The 22,137-nt window shown below is 40.4% G+C and overlaps 1 protein-coding gene across 6 annotated transcripts in view; it reads right to left on the bottom strand.

Moving 5' to 3' along the window:
- The window catches only part of shisa6.S (shisa family member 6 S homeolog), a 115,586-nt gene that overhangs the window by 90,632 nt on the left and 2,817 nt on the right, over window positions 1-22,137 (bottom strand). For all 6 annotated transcript variants that reach the window (XM_041578338.1, XM_041578340.1, XM_041578339.1 and 3 more), the window contains exon 3: window positions 3,671-3,834. In XM_041578338.1, coding sequence (XP_041434272.1) covers window positions 3,671-3,834 — 164 coding nt within the window. The remainder of the gene's footprint in view (window positions 1-3,670; window positions 3,835-22,137) is intronic.

Genomic DNA, 22,137 nt, shown 5'->3' on the forward strand with positions numbered 1-22,137 from the left:
TACATTAGACTGTAAGCTCTTGTCAGAAGGACTCTCTGATTCATTTTTTTATTCTGTAACCCTTGTTTATTAAATGATTGGGAAGTCAGTGTTTGTTAATGCAATATTTGTTAATGCACAGCATAACTTGCTATAAATAATTTATGATAATATTATGTATTATTACTACCTATAAACCGCCGCTCTGCAGGGCCGACTGTTTAACAGGTGTAACAATGAGCACAAGGAAAGTTAAGGCTCATTCTCAGGCTGATGCATGGATATTCATCTGCTTCTGACACGCTGATTTGGCAGACAGCAGAGCACAGTAGGTTGGAAACTGTTTAAACTAGAGTAACAATGTTGGAGGCCAGAGCGCACCTTGGTGTTAAATCATCTGGTTAAACAGCAGAGTGTCAGTCAATCTGTGGGGGGGAAGAGGATTTTGGAAGACATTTCATTGTTGGTGGATTAGAAAAAGAAAAAAAAAGTCAGTCTGTGCTTCTGATGAAATACAGGGAAGGTGCCATTCTCTTTACAATATGAATCTGTCCCACAGAGAAGGAATGCTCTGGGCACACATTAATATAACTTGTAAATGGCAGCAATTTTGTTGAGTCTCTAACTTGCATTTGCCAGTTTGATGCTGATGCCGGGCACACTGATGCTGCTATCTGTCTAAATACCCCTGTGCCTTGAATTCCCTTGTTCAGACGGATTCCAACTCATTTTGCTCTTATCTGCCTTTTTCTATTCTTTGTTGTTTTTTACTCCTTCGCCTTCTAATCAATGCTGTTTCCCTAGCAACTTGCTGTAAATGTCAGAAATATCACAACAATTCATGCACGGAGGGAAAGAAAAGGGGGTGTAAGATATTCTTATGGACAATATCAATATTAATATGAAATATTAACATTAGTCCATAATAATACAATAAGTGTAGGTTCTAACGGGGAGGTTTGGCAAAGAAATGATATTCAACCAACGGTATTACTAAAAAGATGATTTATGTATAAAATCAAAGCACTAACACAATTACAGAAAATAATAAGCCATAATATACACATATGGTAAGGTACAAGGAAAAACCAGCAATCTATAATTCAGAATATTTGCAATGCCTATAAAAACACAAATCAACAACTCAATATCTACAGTATGTAAACAAGGAGAAAAAGGTTACAACAACTTTTTCAAACAATATGCTCCAAAACCTCTTACACCTATAACCACACACATAAGTAATAACTATCAATGATAAAGAGACACTGAGATAGTTACCAGTCCTTGGACAGCACTCAGTCTCTGGGCCTGCAGAGTTCCTGTTCAGAGGTGGACCCTTGTACACAGAGGCCTCTGGCTCTTTCCTGGGTCTGTCTTTGTCTATAACTATTCTTTTGATCCCAGAGACTGCATTGTTATTTTGTCAGTTCCCTGTCCCAGCATGTGTCCTTTTACCTTTTGTGTCTCTTTGACTTTAATATTTGACACTGATATTTAGGGATGTAGCGAACCGCCGAGTATGTGTTCGCGAACGCCGTTCGCGAACACCGGCAAAAAATGCGAACAGTTCGCGAACTGTTCGCGAACTTCGAACATCCGAAAATCGTTCGATTCGAACGATCGTAGGATTTTTAATCGTTCGATCGAACGATTTTCGTTCGAATCGAACGAAAATCGTTCGATTTTAGCGATCGAATGGTCGAATGATTTTGACGCGAATGCCTATTGGCGAACGTCGCGGGACGTTCGCGAACTTGCGGCGGACGCGAACAGCCGATGTTCGCGCGAACAAGTTCGCCGCAGAACAGTTCGCTACATCCCTACTGATATTCACACATAAAATATTCTATACATATAAAATATTCCTGGTGAGGTTTATTTCTTACAGGGGGATTGGGGAGACTGGAGCTGGTAAACATGAATGTGACACAATTGCTTGTGTTTGGCATTTGGCACAGAGGTGTTGAGGGGGATGATAATGCAGGAGAAGGAATGTTCCAACCATCACCTCACCTGACCTTCATACAAACAAATTAGCATTGAGCATGCTCAGGAGAAGGTTATACCGTTCAAGGGGACAGAGGAGGTCTTCGGTGTGGTACGCCCCATACATAGGGACCTGCATAAATTATCTGTTGTTCAGACAGTGCAAACAGAATGAGCTTATCTCCCAGCGCCCACAGTGTTCTCTGTAGTTTCTGTGATTCAGTATGGAAGCTTTTGTAAAAAATAGATTGTACTTTCCCCAAAAGCAAGGGGTGTTGTCAGCTCTATCCACAAAGCTTACTAAAACTGTACATTTAGGGCACACCCGAAGGTTCATAGCATTTTGCCGACCACACAATTTCCAGCTTTCTGCGTAGCTGAGAATTGCCCCTCCGTTCCCCCTTTATATAGGGTAATGATTCTGTGCTTTTCAAGGGTGCAGGAGCTCTACCATCTGGTTATAATGATGCACTGCAGCTCCAAATGTGAGGGTTTTACAGCTTTTAATGCCACAGCACAGATCCCTAACCCTTTTTTCCTGTGAGATTAGAGTTAGAGAGCAACACAACCATGAAAGGAGTTCCTGAGGGTTCAAAATGTGGGTTCTGATTTGCTACCTACTGGTCATATTTTGTCACAGCAGACAAGTGTTACATTTCAATGGCCAACAAGGAAAATAAATGGCTGATTTATATCAAGGAAGTCAGATCATATAACCAAAGCATTGGCCATTGTATGCCCATCTGTCATTCATTCCCCTTTCCAGACACTTTCCATCACTGGTGGAACTATGTGGGGGGCTTAGGGTACAACTGTACCAGGGTCTACCTCCATATGGTCTGCCAGGGTGCCTACGGAATGCTATGGTGCCCTGTTTTCCTCATTGTCAGTGATTACAATAGTAGAGATACATTTAAATGAGGGACAACAGCATGATCCTCCAATAAAAAAAAATAGATCTGTTTTTGCTAAGCTTGAAAGAAATATACAAGGCCTGGGCATTACACATTTCTGCAGTAACATAACTATTGCATATTTTCGCTGTGGTTTTGCGTGTGCAAGAGCCCAAGTCCAAGGAGGTGCATGCACTGTTGCATTCGCACCCCTCATGCACCCCCTGTAGTTCTGCCTCTGCATTTTGGATGTTACCACCCTTAACCATAGGCCTGGCCCACAGGGCCATTTTTACATTACTGCAAAATGGTAGTACTGCAACCACAAAATATAGGGAAGGGCAAGATGCTGTCAATAGAACTAGATGGAAACAAGTGTTGGCCAACCTGCTGACCTTTAGTTTTTGCCATAAAATAGTTCTCAGCACCTACAGACAACAGAAGATCTGCTGTCAGACTGATACCCTGGTACAAGGCAAGAACTGCTGCAGACTGCAGAAAGCCAACAGAAAGACACAGTACTAGAGGGGTAATTTACAAAGTCAGAAGAAAGAAGTGCAAGAGCGCACTCCTTAGTGCTCATTTAAGTTCATTCTGTACCTTGTGCCAGAGAAAAAATGGAGCATAAGGTATAGCCTAACAATACGGCAGCCTGTGACCTCTATTGCTCACAAACTTAATGCCCGTGTTAGAGGCATATCCACTGTGTCTGCCACCAGCTGTAGATGCAGCCCTGTTAAACTAATCTACATACTGACCTGGTGACTGCAGCTACTCTGGCACTCAGAGAAGACACAGAGGGTACCCACCTGTTCCATGGTTGGTCTTGGAAGTCCTAACTGGTGTGTAGTGATTTTTCGAGGATCTGGCGGGAGTGTTCTCCTTGGGGGAATTATCAACAGCAGAAATGGCCTCTCTCTCGCAGTGTGGTATGGGGATCGGTCCTTGTTGTATCAAAATATCCGCCAAAGCCCTGTAAAGATAACAACCAGGCATGAGATTTGGATTTTAATGTGCATTTCATGGGCGCAAGCGAGCACAATGTGCTAAAACGTTGAGTTAATGATGTATGTTATAACAGCAAAATAACACATTTAATGAAGCTCTATCCATGTGTGTGTGGGGAGAACAGACTGTCCATGTCCTTTAAAGTAGACTATTTGCTTCCCATTAGTCAGCGAGGCACCATCCGCAAAGTATCCATCAGGTGCAAATTCAGAATATTCTGCAAGCATGAAAAGTATGAAAGGGAAACTGTCCTTGGGATAATTATATATCCACCAGACTGACATAGTATTATCCCGCTCCGGTTCTACGCATCTCACTCATGCTGATATTCTCTGACCAACAGCAGGAGACATTGGTTTAACCAGGCAATTTGTTACTCGTAATCTGTTTGCTCTTGCAGTAAAGCAACCCCTGATATGCTGATGGTGAAATCTCCTTTTCTCTCCCACCTATGAATCACTCATTCCGATCTTTAGCTAGGCAATCCCATAACCTGACTGGCCTCACAGTAAAGAAACCCTTCCTATGCTGATGGTGAAATCTCCATTCCTCATCTCTGGTAGGGTATCCCATAGCCTAACTGCCTTACATTAAAGAAACCCTTTCTATGCTTAGTAAAATCTCTTTTCATCTGGATATTCTCTTCACTTTCTCTGACCTATTGATGAAGGATAAAAGGATATGTCTTTGCAGTGACATTGTGAATATTTGTACATGTTGATCATGTCCCGCTTGAGGCTACTTCTTTTCGAAGATGAAGCAAAACCCAATAAGTCAAAGATTTATTTGAAGGAGAAATAATTGATCTGATTGTAATTCTTCTGATTGCTTTTCTCAACCCTTTTCAGTTCCTCTACACTAAGGGGCACATTTACTTAGCTCGAGTGAAGGATTAGAATAAAAAATATTTTGAATTTCGAAGTATTTTTTTGGCTACCTCGACCATCGAATAGGCTAACCAACGATTCGAACTAAAAATCGTTCGACTATTCAACTAATCAATAGTCGAAGTGCTGTCTCTTTACTGTCTCGTTCGATCGAAGGAAATGCGGTAAATCCTTTGACTTCGATATTCGAATTAAATAGCCCTCGATATTCGACCAATAGTAAATGTGCTCCAAAAACGATGACATAATACCAGATTTCTAGAATAGTCAGCATTATATCTTTTATAATACATTGTCATATAAGATCAAGACACCCCTTAATTTTCAGGGTACACTTTTGGCCCATTAAACAAATAAGTGTTCTAGGGACAATAAATAGTGACTGTCTACAACATCTTATAGTAGTCAGCATCTATAGATTTCAAGTGTGGGCTTGACCCCAGTATTCTGTAAGAGACAGATATGCAACACAACCAATGTTCTGATATGTTTGGCCAGTTTTGGGCTGGGTGCTAGATGTTGTCGATTCCTAATCAACACCAATCACAAATTATTTTTAAATACATTTAAAAGTGCTTATAATTTAACATATGCCCAAAGAAACACTTCTTTTTCTACACTATAAATCTGCAGAGAATGGACCCCATTCGCACACAGTGGGAGACTGATATACAATCAGATCTGACTGCGTATACAGCTGTCGTGTTTCTCATAAACACATCATGTTGTGTGCAGTTAGACTGTCGATCACTAAAATCTCTCCCGACATGTTGGTAACAAGAGAAATATGAATGAGCTTCAATGTAAACCATGACCTGGAGAAGAAAAAAACCTAAAGCCTTTCGGAACAGGGGCAGAAGACAGGGGCAGAAGATTGTGTCCTGAACACTTGCTGGTGGGCTCAGACTTGGTGCCTGGAAATGACAACGAGTGTACCAAATGCTTAAAATAGAACCTGTAGCTGAATACACTCTAAGAATCCCTTAAGGTAATATTGAATTTCCTTTAAAGGTAGAGATTCTGAGAATTAATGTGACCTATGGCAAGGTAACTGACAGTTACCCAGAGCATTTGCTGTAAATCAGAAAATAGAAATACAGGGTTACTGGTGGCATCTCCAGGAGCACAGATTTTCTCTTCTGAATGTGGAATTGGATTACTAAAGAAGCCCAAAACATAACATCTAGCATTTCTAGCCTACTTCTTTATTAAGCTATGGTTCCTCTTTAAGGGTCATCATTATGAGGCTACTGAAGACAGGGCAAATATTTGAGAAATAAGAGGTAGAAGCCCAGATTAATGGATTTCATGTTATGCAACAGTTTCCAATAGGAACAAGTCATATCTTTTTGCAATAGAGTGTCGGCCATCTTGTTGTGCTGAGAAAGCAGACAGGAAACCAGGTAAAAGGGTAGCGCACTGACTCATTTCCAGGGGACACTAAACTAGAATTACATCACTTGAATAAAAAAGCAGACAGGTCCAAGTGGATATTTTGATATTATGGATATTGTTTGGATGACAGTGTACCTTTAAGGACTGGAGGTGGCTAACTACAATCCAGAATCTGGTCAGCTTTAAATATTAATATTGACGGTATTCTCTTGAATACATAATATGACTTATAAGATAAATCCCTAATAGCATTTGGTGTGTATCCAATGAATATTTCACATGTCATTATATAAACAGGGGAAAGGAAATCTGGTCAGAGTGGAACGAAATCCCATAAATCCATTTAAAACAATGTGCTGCCAACATTCTGTTGGAACGTTAGAGGGATGCCGTCTGTGTGCAGACTGTGCCGAGAAATTATGTGTCACCAACTCTAGGAAAAAGAACCACCCACACCGTCTAAAACAGAGCATGGCACCCAGCAACAAGACTGCCCAGGCACAAAGCTATCTACAAGTCAAGTCAAGTCAATACAAGAGCTACTGGACAATGATATTTTTATGAGTCAGAAGATTTTTTTTTTTGGTTGTTGAATAAAACTGTAAATGATTATCTGGTCTACTGTATATAAATTAAAGATGGCTGCCCAGAAGCCTTAGCAATCTGTGTGACTCAAAAAGGATTAAGGGGTAAGATAGGCACCAATTTAGGATGATGCAGGGGCAACATGATATGTATTCTTGTTGGTACAATAGATAAAATATTAGATATTTTTTGGATGTGAAGGAAAATATTAAAGCTATGGGATTATGGGGTGGTTGAGTGGCATACCTTAACAACTGCTTAAATGCTGCAAAGTAGATATCCCAGCTCCCTGTACACGTTTATACCGTATACCCTCTGCACCTACTGTAATTATTTATTATAATTTCCACTATGGCCCTCAAACACTCATGCCTACCAAAGGGAAGAGGTCAAATACAGCCCTTCTTCTTTTATAGGATACTTGTGCAATGCTATAATATTCTGAACCCAAGGGTGGGATTTGGGGTGAGTGCTTCTTTGTGCCCTGGGTACCCCTGGAACTATAGCGGGGTGACTGTTACCCCAATGTTTCTATATATCTGTAACCTTGTTATGAGCTAAGGGGGGCCCAGCCTGAAGACCAGTTAGGGTGAGATTTGGGGTGAGTGCTTATTTGTGCCCTGGGTACCCCTGGAACTATAGCAGGGTGACTGTTACCCCAATGTTTCTATATATCTGTAACCTTGTTATGAGCTAAGGGGACCCAACCTGAAGGCCAGTTATGGTGAGATTTGGAGTGAGTGCTTATTTGTGCCCTGGGTACCCCTGGAACTATAGCAGGGTGACTGTTACCCCAATGTTTCTATATATCTGTAACCTTGTTATGAGCTAAGGGGCCCAGCCAGAAAGCCATTCTAACATGTTCTCCTTTATACGAGCACGATGGAATAGGTCAGTTCATCCATTAATCATCACATAATTTATCTCACAAAAGCTTTAAGGATGCTTCAGCCAGAAATTGGATTTTGTAATTATGTTAAAAAAAGAAAATTCCTACCACTTTACAGATATTTCCATGGAAACTCTATTTCTGGAAATCATTTACCAAGGAGCAAATACATATTTTTGGCTATGTTACACAGATGGTGATTATGGACCCTATTTGTTAGGATACAGCTTGGGCAGAGAGAGAGAAAAATACAGCTTGGGGCATGAGTCAGTAAAAATAAAACCAAGAGTTTTATGGCAGCTCCCACTGATTTTAATAAATATAAATAATGCTCTGTAGTCTGCAGAATATATTATTTTCCCTCATAAATTTCTGCATTTTTTCCCTTTTAACAGTGATGTTACATTTCTGCTTGATACAAAAACTCTGCCTTGGCTATATCAAATAAAATGGATTCTGGCTCTGAGTACACACAAGAACCTTTGGGGTCACCTGGATAAAAGAATTAAATGCTGAGGGCATGTGACAAAGCCCCTGACACGATAAGCAGGGTTAATGCACACCTGCCGCTATACATAAAAGCGTTATCATTATTACTACAGCGAGCAGGTTACCTTAGCAATTAATGAGACTGCCTGAAAATTTCTTTCAAATATGTTCCCTTGGAAACTATACTATTATTTCCGCTGCCTCCGATATTGTCATACAGTTATGTATATTGGATTTCCGGCCAACTGATGTCTTATGCACAGGGAAAGGTTGTCATTCATTATTAATAATTCAACTTCAATTCAACTGGTATCTACCTGCAGTTGTGCAACATAAGAAATGTAGGCACTTGCCAGAGGAACTCTGAGTATCACTCATGTATTATAAAATGGATAATGTTCCCCCTACTGTAATTTACAAGGATATTACAAGTTACTGAGGGGTTTTGTGACCATATAAAGGCACAAGGCTGCAGGCTGAGTTATAAAGGACTCTGTGCGTATCACTCATTAATTATAAGGAATAATGTACCCCCTACTGTAAATCATAAGGATATTAGAAGTCACTGAGGGTTTTTGTGACCATATAAAGGCACAAGACTGCAGTCTGAGTTATACAGGGAACTCTGAGTATTACTCATGTATTATAAGGGATAATGTACCCCCTACTGTAAATTATAATGATATTAGAAGCCACTGAGGGACCATATAAAGGCACATGGCTGAGTTATACAGAGAACTCGGAGTATCACTCATGTATTATAAGGGATACCGTTCCCCCTACTGTAAATTATAAGGATATTAGAAATCACTAAGAGGTTCCATGACTATATAATGGCACAAGGCTGCAGGCTGAGTTAATTATAAGGAATAATGTACCCCCTACTGTATATTATAAGGATATTATATATAATGTTCTGACCATACAGTAAGCTATATCCTCATATTCTACTCTGTGTAGAAAAATAAACAAATAGCAACCACCTTGATGCATAAATAAAGCATATTATGGATGATGTAGACTGACAGTGAGTACCACTAGAGACAGTATGAAAGCAGGGGCTGGAGGAGATACAAACAGGGCAGTTGCTAGTTACAGAAGCAGATCAGTCAAACGGGGAGGGCTCCAACATCAATTCCCAGATCCCCAATCACAGCCTGATTAATGCTGTTCTCCCCCTGCACAGATGGATCAGTCATTTTAACAGATCAAGAAAAATGTTACTGTTGTGGGCGCCTGGCAGATGTTGAACGCAGCTTGAAACAGAAACAAGAAACTTATCTCCTTAAATATAATTGGACTTAACATCAAACGGAATGAAACAGAAAAGTAATGTTATTCTACAGTGGACTGCATGCCCAGTGATGTTAATCCATAAGTTTGTTGACCCCAAACATCCACTGTCTTTGGGGACCAAGCAAATTTTATATGGGGAGCAGATTAAAGGAACATGATTCCAATATGCAGCATCTACTAATAAATAATATTAACACAGAGAGAGTTTCATGATGCACAGTCTCCATGTAGTTGGAAAATCTAGCCTAATGCTTCTATTTGTATGGTTTTGATTTCAGCCCCTTATATTAATTTATATCCATTGCAACTAAAGTCACCCCAGTCCCAGGTATCATATAACCACCCTTAGTTGCCCACCAAGCTTGAATTTTGCCCATGGTATCACTTCCGACATTTAGAGAGAGAATGAGGTGCACCAATTCTTTTAGGGGCAAGTAAACTGCCGCAATTGATGCAAGTTTCTATGGGAACCCTGGCGCTACTGGCACCTTTGAAGGTAATGGTAGCTCCACGGGTTCCCATCTATGTGGATGCCACTTATTTTTTGCTGCTTGCATTTCTGTGAGTGCAAAACAAAAGTAGGTCCCTCCTTTTCTGCTCTCCTGTACCTAACACAGTGATATTGGCTGCCGCCATGTTTGGCCATTTCAAATTCGCTCTCTTTCTCCCTGAGGCTGTTCTAGGAGAACCGAAGCAGAAAATTAGCCCCCGCTTGATTAATATCTGAATGAGGCCTCAGGCCAGAAAGATATCAATCAGGAATGCAGAGAATCTATTCGAATGTAATGGGGCAGTCAGTCTGTAGTGGAAGTGCTATGAGCGTAAGACTGGGAAGACTGCTCTGTAAAAAAAAAAACATCTGTATGGGGGTCCTTTTAATAAATGGGTTTGCTCTGTTATGTCTGGTTACTGACATATTGTGCTGAATTTCATATATAAAAATTGTTGCATTGTATATTGATGCTCCTAAAAAAAATTTCTTGTTGGGACATGAGATTGCATGAGATAGCATGGCAGATACCCCAACCTCCAAGGTAAAAAAAAACTATTAAGAATGCAAAATCAGTCTGAGTATCTTTGCTGCCTGGTTTCTATGGTCAGTAACAGTGACAACCACCAGAGTAGGTCCATATATAAAACTGGGAAGCTGATAAAGGGAAAAAATCATACCGAATAACGAACCGTATCCCTGGAACCCTAATTAGATGTGTATAACTGATAGAAATAAAATTATCTGTAAAATGCGTCACTTGAGCTTTCTAGCACTGGAAAGCCACATGCAATCAATGGAAAACTGACAAAAAAAAAAAACTGGAGAAAAATGATATTTATATTATATTTATAAGTTCCATGTGTGCTCCAATATTTATTAAAATGGATACACATTGCACTGAATGCACCTGGGCTACTGAGCTTTGTTTGGGAGTGAGTTACTAATACACCAGCTGCATACGCACACACACACACACATGACACATATATATATATATATATATATATATATATATATATATATATATATATATATATATATGTGTGTGTGTACCTTGAAAAAGGTCCCAAATGGGACCGAAACGTCGATTATACATACCATGTAATTAATACATAAATTTTTTTTCACATTAAGACCCTTGGTGCTGGCTTATTTTTATATATATATATATATATATATATATATATATTATTTCTATCTCAAATGTTTCTTTAGGTTCAACCACTGTCTCTCCTCATATTTATTAAGGATTCCTGGGCTGGATTTACATAGTGGGCACCCCTAGGCCCACTGCCGTTCACCGCCCCTGTCCCCTCCAGGGGGACAGGAGCAATGGGAATTGGAGTATAGGAAATTTAAAAAATATTTGTATCTCCAGTGCATCCCCAGTGTTTTTGAACTGATGTGGGTGTGGTTGGGCAGCATGCCGCCCCCCTAAAATCCCGCCGCCCTAGGCCCAGGCCTGGGTGGCCTTTCCAGAAATCTGGGACTGGATGTCAGGTCACTGCGCACATTCCCCTAAATGAACCACACACGCACAGCTGAATCAAAGTAAATGACCCACACAGCCACACAGCCGAAGGGTTAAATATATTGGGGTTACACAAACTGTCATTAGTAGCGCCTTAGACCAAAAACAATCACCACCTTTGTACATGTAAGTCAGGCAGCCATGTCTCACTAATTGGTAGAATAATGGCCTGAGGTATGACACACACACGTATACATATATATATATATATATATATATATATATATATATATATATATATATATATATATATATATATATATATATAGGGTATAAGAGCGCTAACAAAATGGAATGCTGGGGTAACTGCACACAAGAACCACAAGAACAAGAGCTGCACCACAGAGGTCCACACTGCTAATGGAGTATTAAGAAATTACAGAAAAGATGTTTAATTGGGACTTTTCTGCCAGAAGAGAATTCAATATTCAATCAATACAGTTCATCATCACAGATGCCACTTGTGGTACATTGATCTAAACTGGGTTGGAAATTAAGGAAACTTCCTTCCTATGCCACCAACACAGAATTGATTTCATAGTGATTAGTGTTTCAAATCAAGGTCATGTGTCCCAGCAACAGCCAATTATCTGCTAGCAGGAAGAAAACTTTAACCAGGGGGGTCATGTGTCCAAACAACATTTGTCATACAGATTAACTTAATTGGCTTTTGGCAGAGAGCACAGAACAGACACAACAGAAGATCACATCAAGAAACACCCAATGACAATGCATTTCACAAGTTTCCTGCACATTCGCCCATCACTACTCACTACAATAGGGTTTTGTCACCATAGTGAAGTGCAACAAAAACTATATCAATTGTACACTTTCATCCGACGATTTTCTCATTGTCGAGAAGGATGTTCCTACAGGAATACTTGTGCTGCCATGGTTTTATGGTATCTCTCTATACAGGCTATGATCAGGGGGCTGTTCCTGCTAAATTGTTCTTAGTACATATGCTAGTATTTTATGGTATCCATTTGTACAGGCTATAAGCAAACTAGTTGCCTGGAGCAATGTAGAATGGCCCTGGAAGTTTGGTTTCACCGCCATAACCACAAACCATGCTGCGTTTAGTAACCCAAAACACTGGATAAAGCAGCATGCTAAGTCAGTAACACTATCCACAGAGCATCGGGAATAATTAATTACACATCCTTTTCATAATAATTAGGGATGCACCGAATCCACTATTTTGGATTCAGGCGAACCCCCGAATCCTTCCGATTAGACAATCGGCAAGCGATTTCCCTCCCACACCCTAATTTTCATATGCAAATTAGGATTCAGATTCAGTTCGGCCGGGAAGAAGGATTCAGCCGAATCCGAATCCTGCTGAAAAAGGCCGAATCCCGAAACAAATCCTGGATTCATTGCATCCCTAATTATAATTCTATCAGACAGAATGTGGGAAAATTTAAATAATAGGTATAACAGCCTATCAGGTGTGGGTAGGGTTGCCACCTTTTCTGGAAAAAAATACTGGCCTTCCTATATTGGTTCTTCCCTATAAATAATATTGGCGTCAAGCAACATTTTTACCGGCCAGGCAGGTAAAATACCGGCCAGGTGGCAACTCTAGGTGTGGGAGGTCAATAAAATCGAATTCCTCTGCTGGCTGAGCTAAAACCTGTAGTGGATCGCACTGCTATCCCACAGCAGGCAAGAACACAAGGGATGCTGCATGGCCCTAGTTACTGCTTGTAAGGCTTCTTGGTAGTATTATATTGCTATTACTATTATATTGAATTTTACAAGTTCAGCAGTTTGAATGAATCATAATCTCTCCATTCTTTTGCACCCACCAATCTTTTATTTTGTTTCTATGGGTCTCCAGAGATGCACTGTAGTATGCTCCACATTCCCCAACAGAGAGGAAGGTGTTCCAATGGAATTCCTATATAAACGTACTCTGCCAGATTTCTATCTATCTATCTATCTATCATCTATCTATCTATCTGTCACTCTCTATCTCTCGTGTATTCATCCGGCTCCCTTTACTGGGACTTTGAAGTCATTCTCCCCAGCTAGATTTAAAGGAAAAGCTGACACTGGAAGTCCCTTGTTCCTAATGAATTCCCAGCAGGCTTTTCTATTTACTCTGAAGTAATGAAGTCTGTTGGATATATTGTATAAGGGAAATATAATTATGTAAAATCTATGACAGAGCTGCTTTCTGGAACTCTATCAATTTGAGTATCTCTGCAAAAGACCTGACATTGTAGATGTGGATGGAAGTAGGGATAATACCCCTAGGGGTGGGTCTTGAGAAGCAAATTTAGGGGGCATCTGTAGTAAAACACTTATTCCAAGTACTGAGGTATATGGACCACAAAATGCTTTTCAATCCTGCTTGTCTATTCCTATATATACTGTATGCATATTGTGGAGGGTTTCTGCATTTTTAAATGATTCCCCAGAACAACAAATGTTTTCACAGGTATAAGGAAAGACATTTTTTGCAAGTGAATTGCAACTATGGTATAGTGCTAGATCAAGGCAAAATGGTGCTAGAGAACATGGTCAAGAGATGTCAACCTGGATCACTTCAAATCCAGGTGCATCTAAACCATGCCCACTTTACCTCCAGCTTCACCCCTGTTCCTGTCACGTCATATGCCCCCTCAGCACTCCATGCACAGCTGCTTCTAAAGTTACTGGTGGAATTTCTATAAACTTCCGTACTACAATGTTAGCAAGGCTCTTCCTCCGCAGGGCTCAAATTACCAGCACACCAATCACCTGAGCCTCAGTGCTGGTGTGTCCAAGTCAAGTATGGATAATATGGGACCCCCATGAAAAATATACCTCCTAAAACACATTGCATAGGGCCCTTATGTCTCTTTGATTTGATTTGTCTCTTTGCTGTAGTGGCTGTTGTGTTATACCAGGAGCACATCTGACTGCACACAACAACCACTGACAGATTCCAGGGAATCTACAATTGTGACGTCAATAATAGCTGTGTGCTGTTACCTAGAGAACCGGCCTGCAGGTCTTTAGCTAGTACTCATTATTTCAATATATATCATTATGTCCATTCACTTCTGTTTGTGTACGTGGGAGTGACACATGGATGCACTATTCCAACATGTGCCGCTTCTGACTTTCTCCTCTGTCCTTAGCAATAAGGACAGAGGAATGTACCATAGCTAGTAGATAAGGGGAGGGGGGATATACCATGCAGTTGGGAAATACTCATAAAAAATGTCCCTCCTGTTGCCAAAACACAATTACTGAATTCACACTTGCTTCACATACTAATTTTATTCACACTTCCACACAATAAGGGTTCCCACCCACCCAGATTGTAGAAAAGGGAATGGACTACATGCCAATCTTAATTCAAGAGGAGCCATGGTTGAACTTCCTTGAGTGTTGAATGTGAGCTCATTGGGCACAAGAGGAGACCCAGTGGTGACTCACTGCGTGATGACTATATCTCTGTAGGTACCAGGGATTCCAAGCAAGAGTTAGGACTCCATTTCACTTGACTAAGACAATAAGGAGAAAAGTGAAGTACAGGAAGTTGTTGAGGGACCATAACATAAACTGTTGAGGTTCCTGATGTCTTTTCTTATAATTTGTTCCAATCATGAACAAATGCTTAATGGTACAGACGCATAGTTAAATATTCTATTGTAGATGAGCAGAACGTCTTTGCTACATGCAGACTTTATGTCTCATCCACAAGTGTACACGAGAATGAGAAAATTAACAAATTCTCCTGTCATCCTGACCTTTAACAAAGCAAGCTCTAGAGGACACCGTTGCAACATGCAACATCAGCTCCACGCAATCAATTCACCTGCTTTCAATTCCCCATCTCAGGGCACTCGACCATCTCCTCAACCCCTGTACATCGCAATCTTCACCACCAATACAAATGAATTCACTGTTGGGCATATTCTAGCCCCAGGAAGTTCAACTCCAGAACAGCGGGAGAAAATCAGCGACACACACACGTCTTTGGTTGAATAATGTTCTGCTGGCAAACCACAGCACTGAGTGTAAGCAAAATTAATAGGATTATTTATCCCCCGGGCCGATTTGCTACATTAACCTAGAGTGAGAAGAATCCCATGCTGAAGAACCTGGTGTCTTTACAAAGCAGCAGAAGTGGCCCAGACGTAGTAACAGATTGCTTAACATCTCTTATTTTTAAATACTTCATAAAATGTAAATTGCACAGAACATGAACAAAGTGTCAATTCATACCAATAAGGTTAGAAGATTTTGCATTATAGGACATGGAAAGAACCTCAATGAACTTTAATCTTTACATCAAATTTTATTTATGATTCACTTTTACATAGAAAGTGATAACGCGGGTTAGCCCTGATATCTCTCGACAACCATGTGCTAGGCTGATTTTCAAGGTGTACTCAGAGTAAGATGATTTAAGACAATATAAGTACTCTTGAAAAATTACATCAGTGATGGATTAATGAGATATGAGACCCATAAGCTACTCTTTACCCCTTCTAGGCCTCAACAATTATTCAGGGACAAGGGTGCACCTGGAGACACAAGGGACCTATGATCTAACTTTCTTCAATTATTATTTGTATTTGCTTTTAAATTTATTTTTATCTGCACTACTGGACCTGGGTTAGGTTGAGACAGGTTCACGGTCAGTACGAACTGGGGGAAGATAATGCAGCCAAGTAAGTCGCATGCATGGCATGTGTTCGAGAACTTTGAGCTCTCTAAGGCACTTGGGTATGACGAGTACCAATGACACGCCTTGCCTTGTCTGGCTGCCACATCTTCTCCGAGTAGATATCGATTGTGCACCTGTCCCAATGGGACCCAGGCCCATCAGTGCAGTTAAAAATAAAGAGAATAATAATTATTGAATAAGCTAGATAAAGCTAGATGGGTATTAATGGGCAAATTTGTCCCCTTATGCTTCGACAAAAAAAGTCTCAAATTTCCTGCAAAATCAGAGAAACTGCGAAAAATGTTCAAAACATTTTGACGCTGACATTGAACTCAATGGGTGTCCATAATGTTGATGTGCAACGCTTTTGATGCTAGCAGCTTTTCTGGCGTGCAAAGAAAAATTTTTCACACTGGTGAAATTTATTTGCCGGTGTAGAAACGCGGAAATTTGCTGTGAATTTGCGCCTGGCAAATTTATTCACCCATCACTATAGATGGGCTCCAAGTCTACAGCCTATGCATTAATCCACCCCAACACTTTTCTTGCTAAAGTATATGATACAGTGCCACATGGAAGATTACTGGTTAAATTAAGGAATGTTGGCCTGGAACATAGTATTTGTACCTGGATAGAGAACTGGTTAAAAAAATAGATTATAAAGAGTGGTGGTAAATGGAACATTTTCTAATTGGACCAGTGTTGTTCTAAAACTTTATATCATTGATACTTGCCATCTATAGGTGAGCACTATGCAAGGGTCCAACCGTTTTAAGCAAATCATCCACAAAAATTGTAACACTTCAAACATTTATTAGTTCACTGCAGCAAATAATTACAAAATAGTGAAAATTCAATATAGAAACATAACTTAATTTTTACCCATAAAGAGGATCACCGTACCAGAGGCCACCCCTTTAGACTAGAAGAAAAGAACTTTCATTTGAAGCAACGTAGAGGGTTCTTCACAGTCAGGACAGTGAGGTTGTGGAATGCACTGCCGGGTGATGTTGTGATGGCTGATTCAGTTAATGCCTTTAAGAGGGGCTTGGATGATTTCTTGGACAGACATAATATCAAAGGCTATTGTGATACTAAGCTCTATAGTTAGTATAGATATGGGTATATATAGTTAATGTGAGTGTATGGAGGGTTCAATGTCCACGTGTGTATGGATGCTGGGTTTCATTTGGAGGGGTTGCATTTTATGGTCTTTTTTTATTCTGATTTAACTATGTACTGTAACTATGACAATATTAGGAGACAGGGTCGGACTGGCATGTTAGCGCCCACCGGGACTGCAAGGACCCTTCATATGAACAGAAGGACCCTCTTTTCAGCACCCTGCCTTGCACTGCTACTAATATGTCTGTTCAGCGACGCCACATACATCTGCTGCTTGGCGAGAGGGGCTGCTGCAGGCAAAGGAGCAGAACTGGGTCAGCAGGGCCTATGAAGGCCAGGCCCCCCCAGGTTTTTTCCCGATGTCCCTCCAGCCCAGGCCCAGGATATATATGATAGCAGATCTTGCCAGGGTTATTCCAAAGTTATAACTTGGACTCCCCCAGACATCCTTCAACAGTCATATGCTAAGCTACTTTCTAAAGTGTAAGCAGAGTGAGAAGATTCAAGAGAAAATGAATTTGTTATCAAAAATGGAGGCTACATCACAATAGATAGATAGAGGGCATTTAAATCTGTGAGAAATGAATAATAGATGCTAGCAGAGTTATTCCAAAGTGATATCCCATGAGGCTACTATTTGCTATTGCTAGGCCACATCTTACAGGAACAGTAACGCCAAAAAATAAAAGCATTTAAAAATAATTTAAATATAATGTACTTTTGCCCTGCATTGGTAAAAGTTATGTGTTTACTTTATAAAGTAATACAGTTTATATAAACAAGGGGCAGCCATTTATTCTGAAAAAGGAGAAACGACACAGGTTACTTGGCAGATAACAGATCTGTAACAGAATACAATGGTATTCTACAGAGTGCATCTGTTATCTGCTATGTAACCTGAGACTTGAATGGCTGCCCCCATGGCTACACAGCAACTATATAAACTATAGCAGTGTTTCTGTGGCAAACACGCCCGTTTTATCAGTGCGGGGAAACTGTATATTTTATTGTAATTACTTTAAAGCACTTTCATTTTTTGGTGTTACTGTTCCTTTAAGATAAAATGAGAAATAATTTCAAGATAACAAGAAACAGATTTGGGAAAAGGCTTGTTAGGTCCAATTGGTATGTCAGGTTTATGTTAAGCAAATAGCAAATAGCAGAGGTTGTCAGAGTTATTCCAAAGTGATAACCAAAGCTCCACCTAATAGCTTTCTACAGCCATATGCTAACCTACATTCTTAGGTGTAAGCAGAGCTAAATGATTGAAGGCAACATAAATTCCCTATGAAAAAATGATGACTGCATCATAATAAGCAGTCAAAATATAAATGTATATGAGACAATTAATAACATATGTTGCCAGAGTTATTCCAAACAGAACTAGGGGTAGGCACCTTCTCTGCTGCCTACCCCTAGTCCGATCCCCTGTCTCCACTCCGTTCACTCATAGAGCCCAGAGATAGAGAGAGAGAGACCGTCCGCATCTATTTATGCGTGTTCTTTCTCGTGTGCGCTCATTCATACACGTGTCAGGGGGAGGGACTTGACACGACCAGCTGGGTTGCCTAGGGCCCCAGGTTGGCCTGGACTGGCACTGATTCCAAATAATTATCATTGTAGCCACATGCTAGGCCTACATCATCTTAAGGTGGCCATAGACGCACAGATATATGCATTTTCATACGCTATTCGGTGCATGTATGGTGGGAAAAGAGCAATATTAGTAGAAGACTTGGATGCCGGCTCGTCGATCAGGCTGGACAGAAAATTTTGATCGGGTGCCTTTGAAGGCACCCAAACATCTGCCATTATTAGTGCTGAATCGTCAGATACACGTAGAATTCTATTGCTTCTACCTGTATATTCAGCTCTACACGTGTGTATTGAAACGAACAATCTATCTTGGAATGGTTACGTCTACGGCCCCCTGGTGCAATAAGAGTGAGATGATTCCAGATAACACAGAATTAGTTTGGGAAATCTGCTTCTTATATCAGATGTATATCAAATTATATCAAGTACTTGCAGCCATTCGCTATGCTACATCTTAAGGTGCGATAAGAGTAGAGATGATTTATGATAACATGAAATAGTTTTGAAAAATGCTTGTTAGATCAAAATAATGTACAAAGTTCAGAGGTTTGAGATCTGCAAGAGTTGCCAGAGTTGTCCCCAAGGTGATATATGATGAGGGTATGACCAGTAGATACCACTGCAGCCATTTGTTAAGCTATATCCTTATGACAGCGAGCTGATTCAAGATGTGATGAAATCCTTTTGTAAAGGTGGTTGCCACGTCAGAATAATGGATTACTTTTAAATGCTCAAGAACTACAGATGTCACCAGAACGATGACAAAGTCATAACTCATCTATATAACCTTTGCTAAGCTACAGGCTCCGCATATCATGAGTTGGATTCCTTTGGGGAAAATTGTGACAGCATCTGGATCATACATGATAAAAGTGACATCTATCCGTCAAGGTCAAGCTCTCCCATAACATCTTACGACGGATCCGGTGTAAGGAAGACAGCACCCCCTCTAAACATATGTGTTCATGTAGCATGTAAAGAGCTGCTGAAAGCAATGTTATTTTTATTAACATCTGTTATCCCCCAAGGTAAGTCTAGGCATAGTAGACAAGGTTACCCCAAGAGCAGCCATGAGAATTCTTTTCCATACCCTACTGTTCTATGCCAGGAAATGTATTTATGTCCCCCCCCAGCGCCCAACAATTAATGGCTGACTAAGCTTGATAAAAACAACACCCCCCTTGATACAACTTACCTATTCTTCAAGAGGGGGCCTTCAGAAATATGACTTGGTATGGCGAGGCTAGAGGCTACAGAAGGGTCCTCAGTCTCAGGGATACTAGGTTAGCATGGTTGTAGAATAATGGGGTACCTGTTCAATCACTTGTATATTACTGTACAGGAAATCCTATTGTATATGAACTGTATTGAAATTGTTGCAACTGACTATGGATCCAAGACTGTCTTATTGTTGTTGCAAAAATGCAAATGCAAAGATAAAATCTATTTTCAGTGCGATTCATTGCAATCTCCTTTATTACGTTTCATTAAAACCTTTGCAAATATTATATCAGGATAAATGTACGGTATATGCCCAGCTGTAGGGGTAAGATTCTAACCTACAATTCTTTAATACCTACTTGAATTACAACTCCTAGCATCCTCCAACAGCTGCTGGGTTTTGTAGTTCAATACTAAAGCCAAATAGTGCTTTCTATAAAAGTGCAAGTCCTCATTATTACTTTTCATTTTCTTAAAGGGCAGCTAAAGTCCAGGCAGAATACCTGATTATTCCTCAGGTACAGCAAGTCACACCCTTCAACCGACAGCCCCCAGCTGTTAATTCCATTCTGCCAGCTTCTCTAGTCCCCATCACCAAGGAGTCAAGCAAGAGGTGGTACAACCTCAACATCATACATGTAGAAAGACTTCAGTAAGCACCTGCACAAACATTCACAGCATATTACACACAAAGTAGACCGCATGAATCAAAGCACAATCGTTTTACATCAGAAATGCTATAAAGGTGGTAAACTACAGCTCCCCGAATGTGACAAACCAATAGATTGCTGGTGAGTGTTGGCAAAAGGAGGGCCACTGTTTGGACATCCCTTGGATTAAAATATGAGGAACCAGAGTTCAGTAGTTTCATCAGTACACCTAATGCTGGGCTGCAGAGCTTTAAGCACACCTCAGGCAAACACCATGGTGCTGCTACACTGTTGTTCCCGTATAGAGAATTAAGATACCACAATATAATATATATATATATATATATATAAAAGGTTAAAAAAGCATTCCATTTTAAAAGGCAATATTGGATAAAATAAATTCGCCCATTACTAGTCTAGAACTGAACTCCCAACAAAAACCCACAGCATCGAAGAAACTCCAGTACAAAAGTCCCCCATGCATTCGTTATGGAAACACATTAGCTGCATAAAAAATAGAACAGAGCTGCTGCAGAACCTCTTAGCACCACAACAGCTGTAGTCCATCGTGCTCTTTGAGAGCACTCCATTCTGAACAAATGGAACTGTGCATTTGAAGAGCTTAGGTGTCTGAAATCTAAAGGATGGAGAGCGGTTCCCCACCAAGTCAGACTTTGGTAAGTGACTGGTTAATAGTCAGAAGAATAAAACAAAAGCCCCCAAAGCTATTGCGATAGAATAAGTGAAGCCAATAAGTCACATGGTAGCAGGACTCTATCGACATGCTGTGACAGTTAATAGCATCACCAGCCCTAAATCCCTTATTGTATGTGTGGGAGGGAAAATCATACATTGAAGTATTTAACTCTTTCAGTGTCAATGGAGTATCAATGTGTGGGCCAGACCTCTGCCACTTAGACTGTTATGCCAGGGTAAAATCAGCCTCAATGCCAAGTGCACTGAAAGCAGGTTATATAATAAGAAAGGATATGATTTAGCTGTCGCATAGTAACAATTGGAAGGCAGCAAGTCTAAAACCTACCTGCTTTGAAAGTATTAAAGCCACCCAACAATTGTTCAACCATATATAATGCCCTTTGTATTTCTTCATCAATGTGCCCCAACCAGTGGCTCAGGTGTAACATGTTGTTCACTAACTCCTTGAATGTCGCTTCTATTGGCCTCAAAGCAGGTGCACAAAAACCAGGTGTTCTGCCAAGCAACCCCTCCTGTAGCCTGCCAGCCCACACAGAGACAACCAAGTAGACAACAGGCCTTATTTAGCCCCCCAGAAACATTTTCCATGCTCATCTTGCTCCCTGGTACTGGGTCCAAGTGCACCTGCCATTTCTGCCCTAACTTATATCTAACCCTGATTTTGGAGAGTATGGGGTCATGGCACTTGCTATACTGGACAATAAGCTGCAATTCTAATACGGTAT

This window comes from Xenopus laevis, chromosome 9_10S (assembly GCF_017654675.1).
Source record: "Xenopus laevis strain J_2021 chromosome 9_10S, Xenopus_laevis_v10.1, whole genome shotgun sequence".
Taxonomy (NCBI): domain Eukaryota; kingdom Metazoa; phylum Chordata; class Amphibia; order Anura; family Pipidae; genus Xenopus; species Xenopus laevis.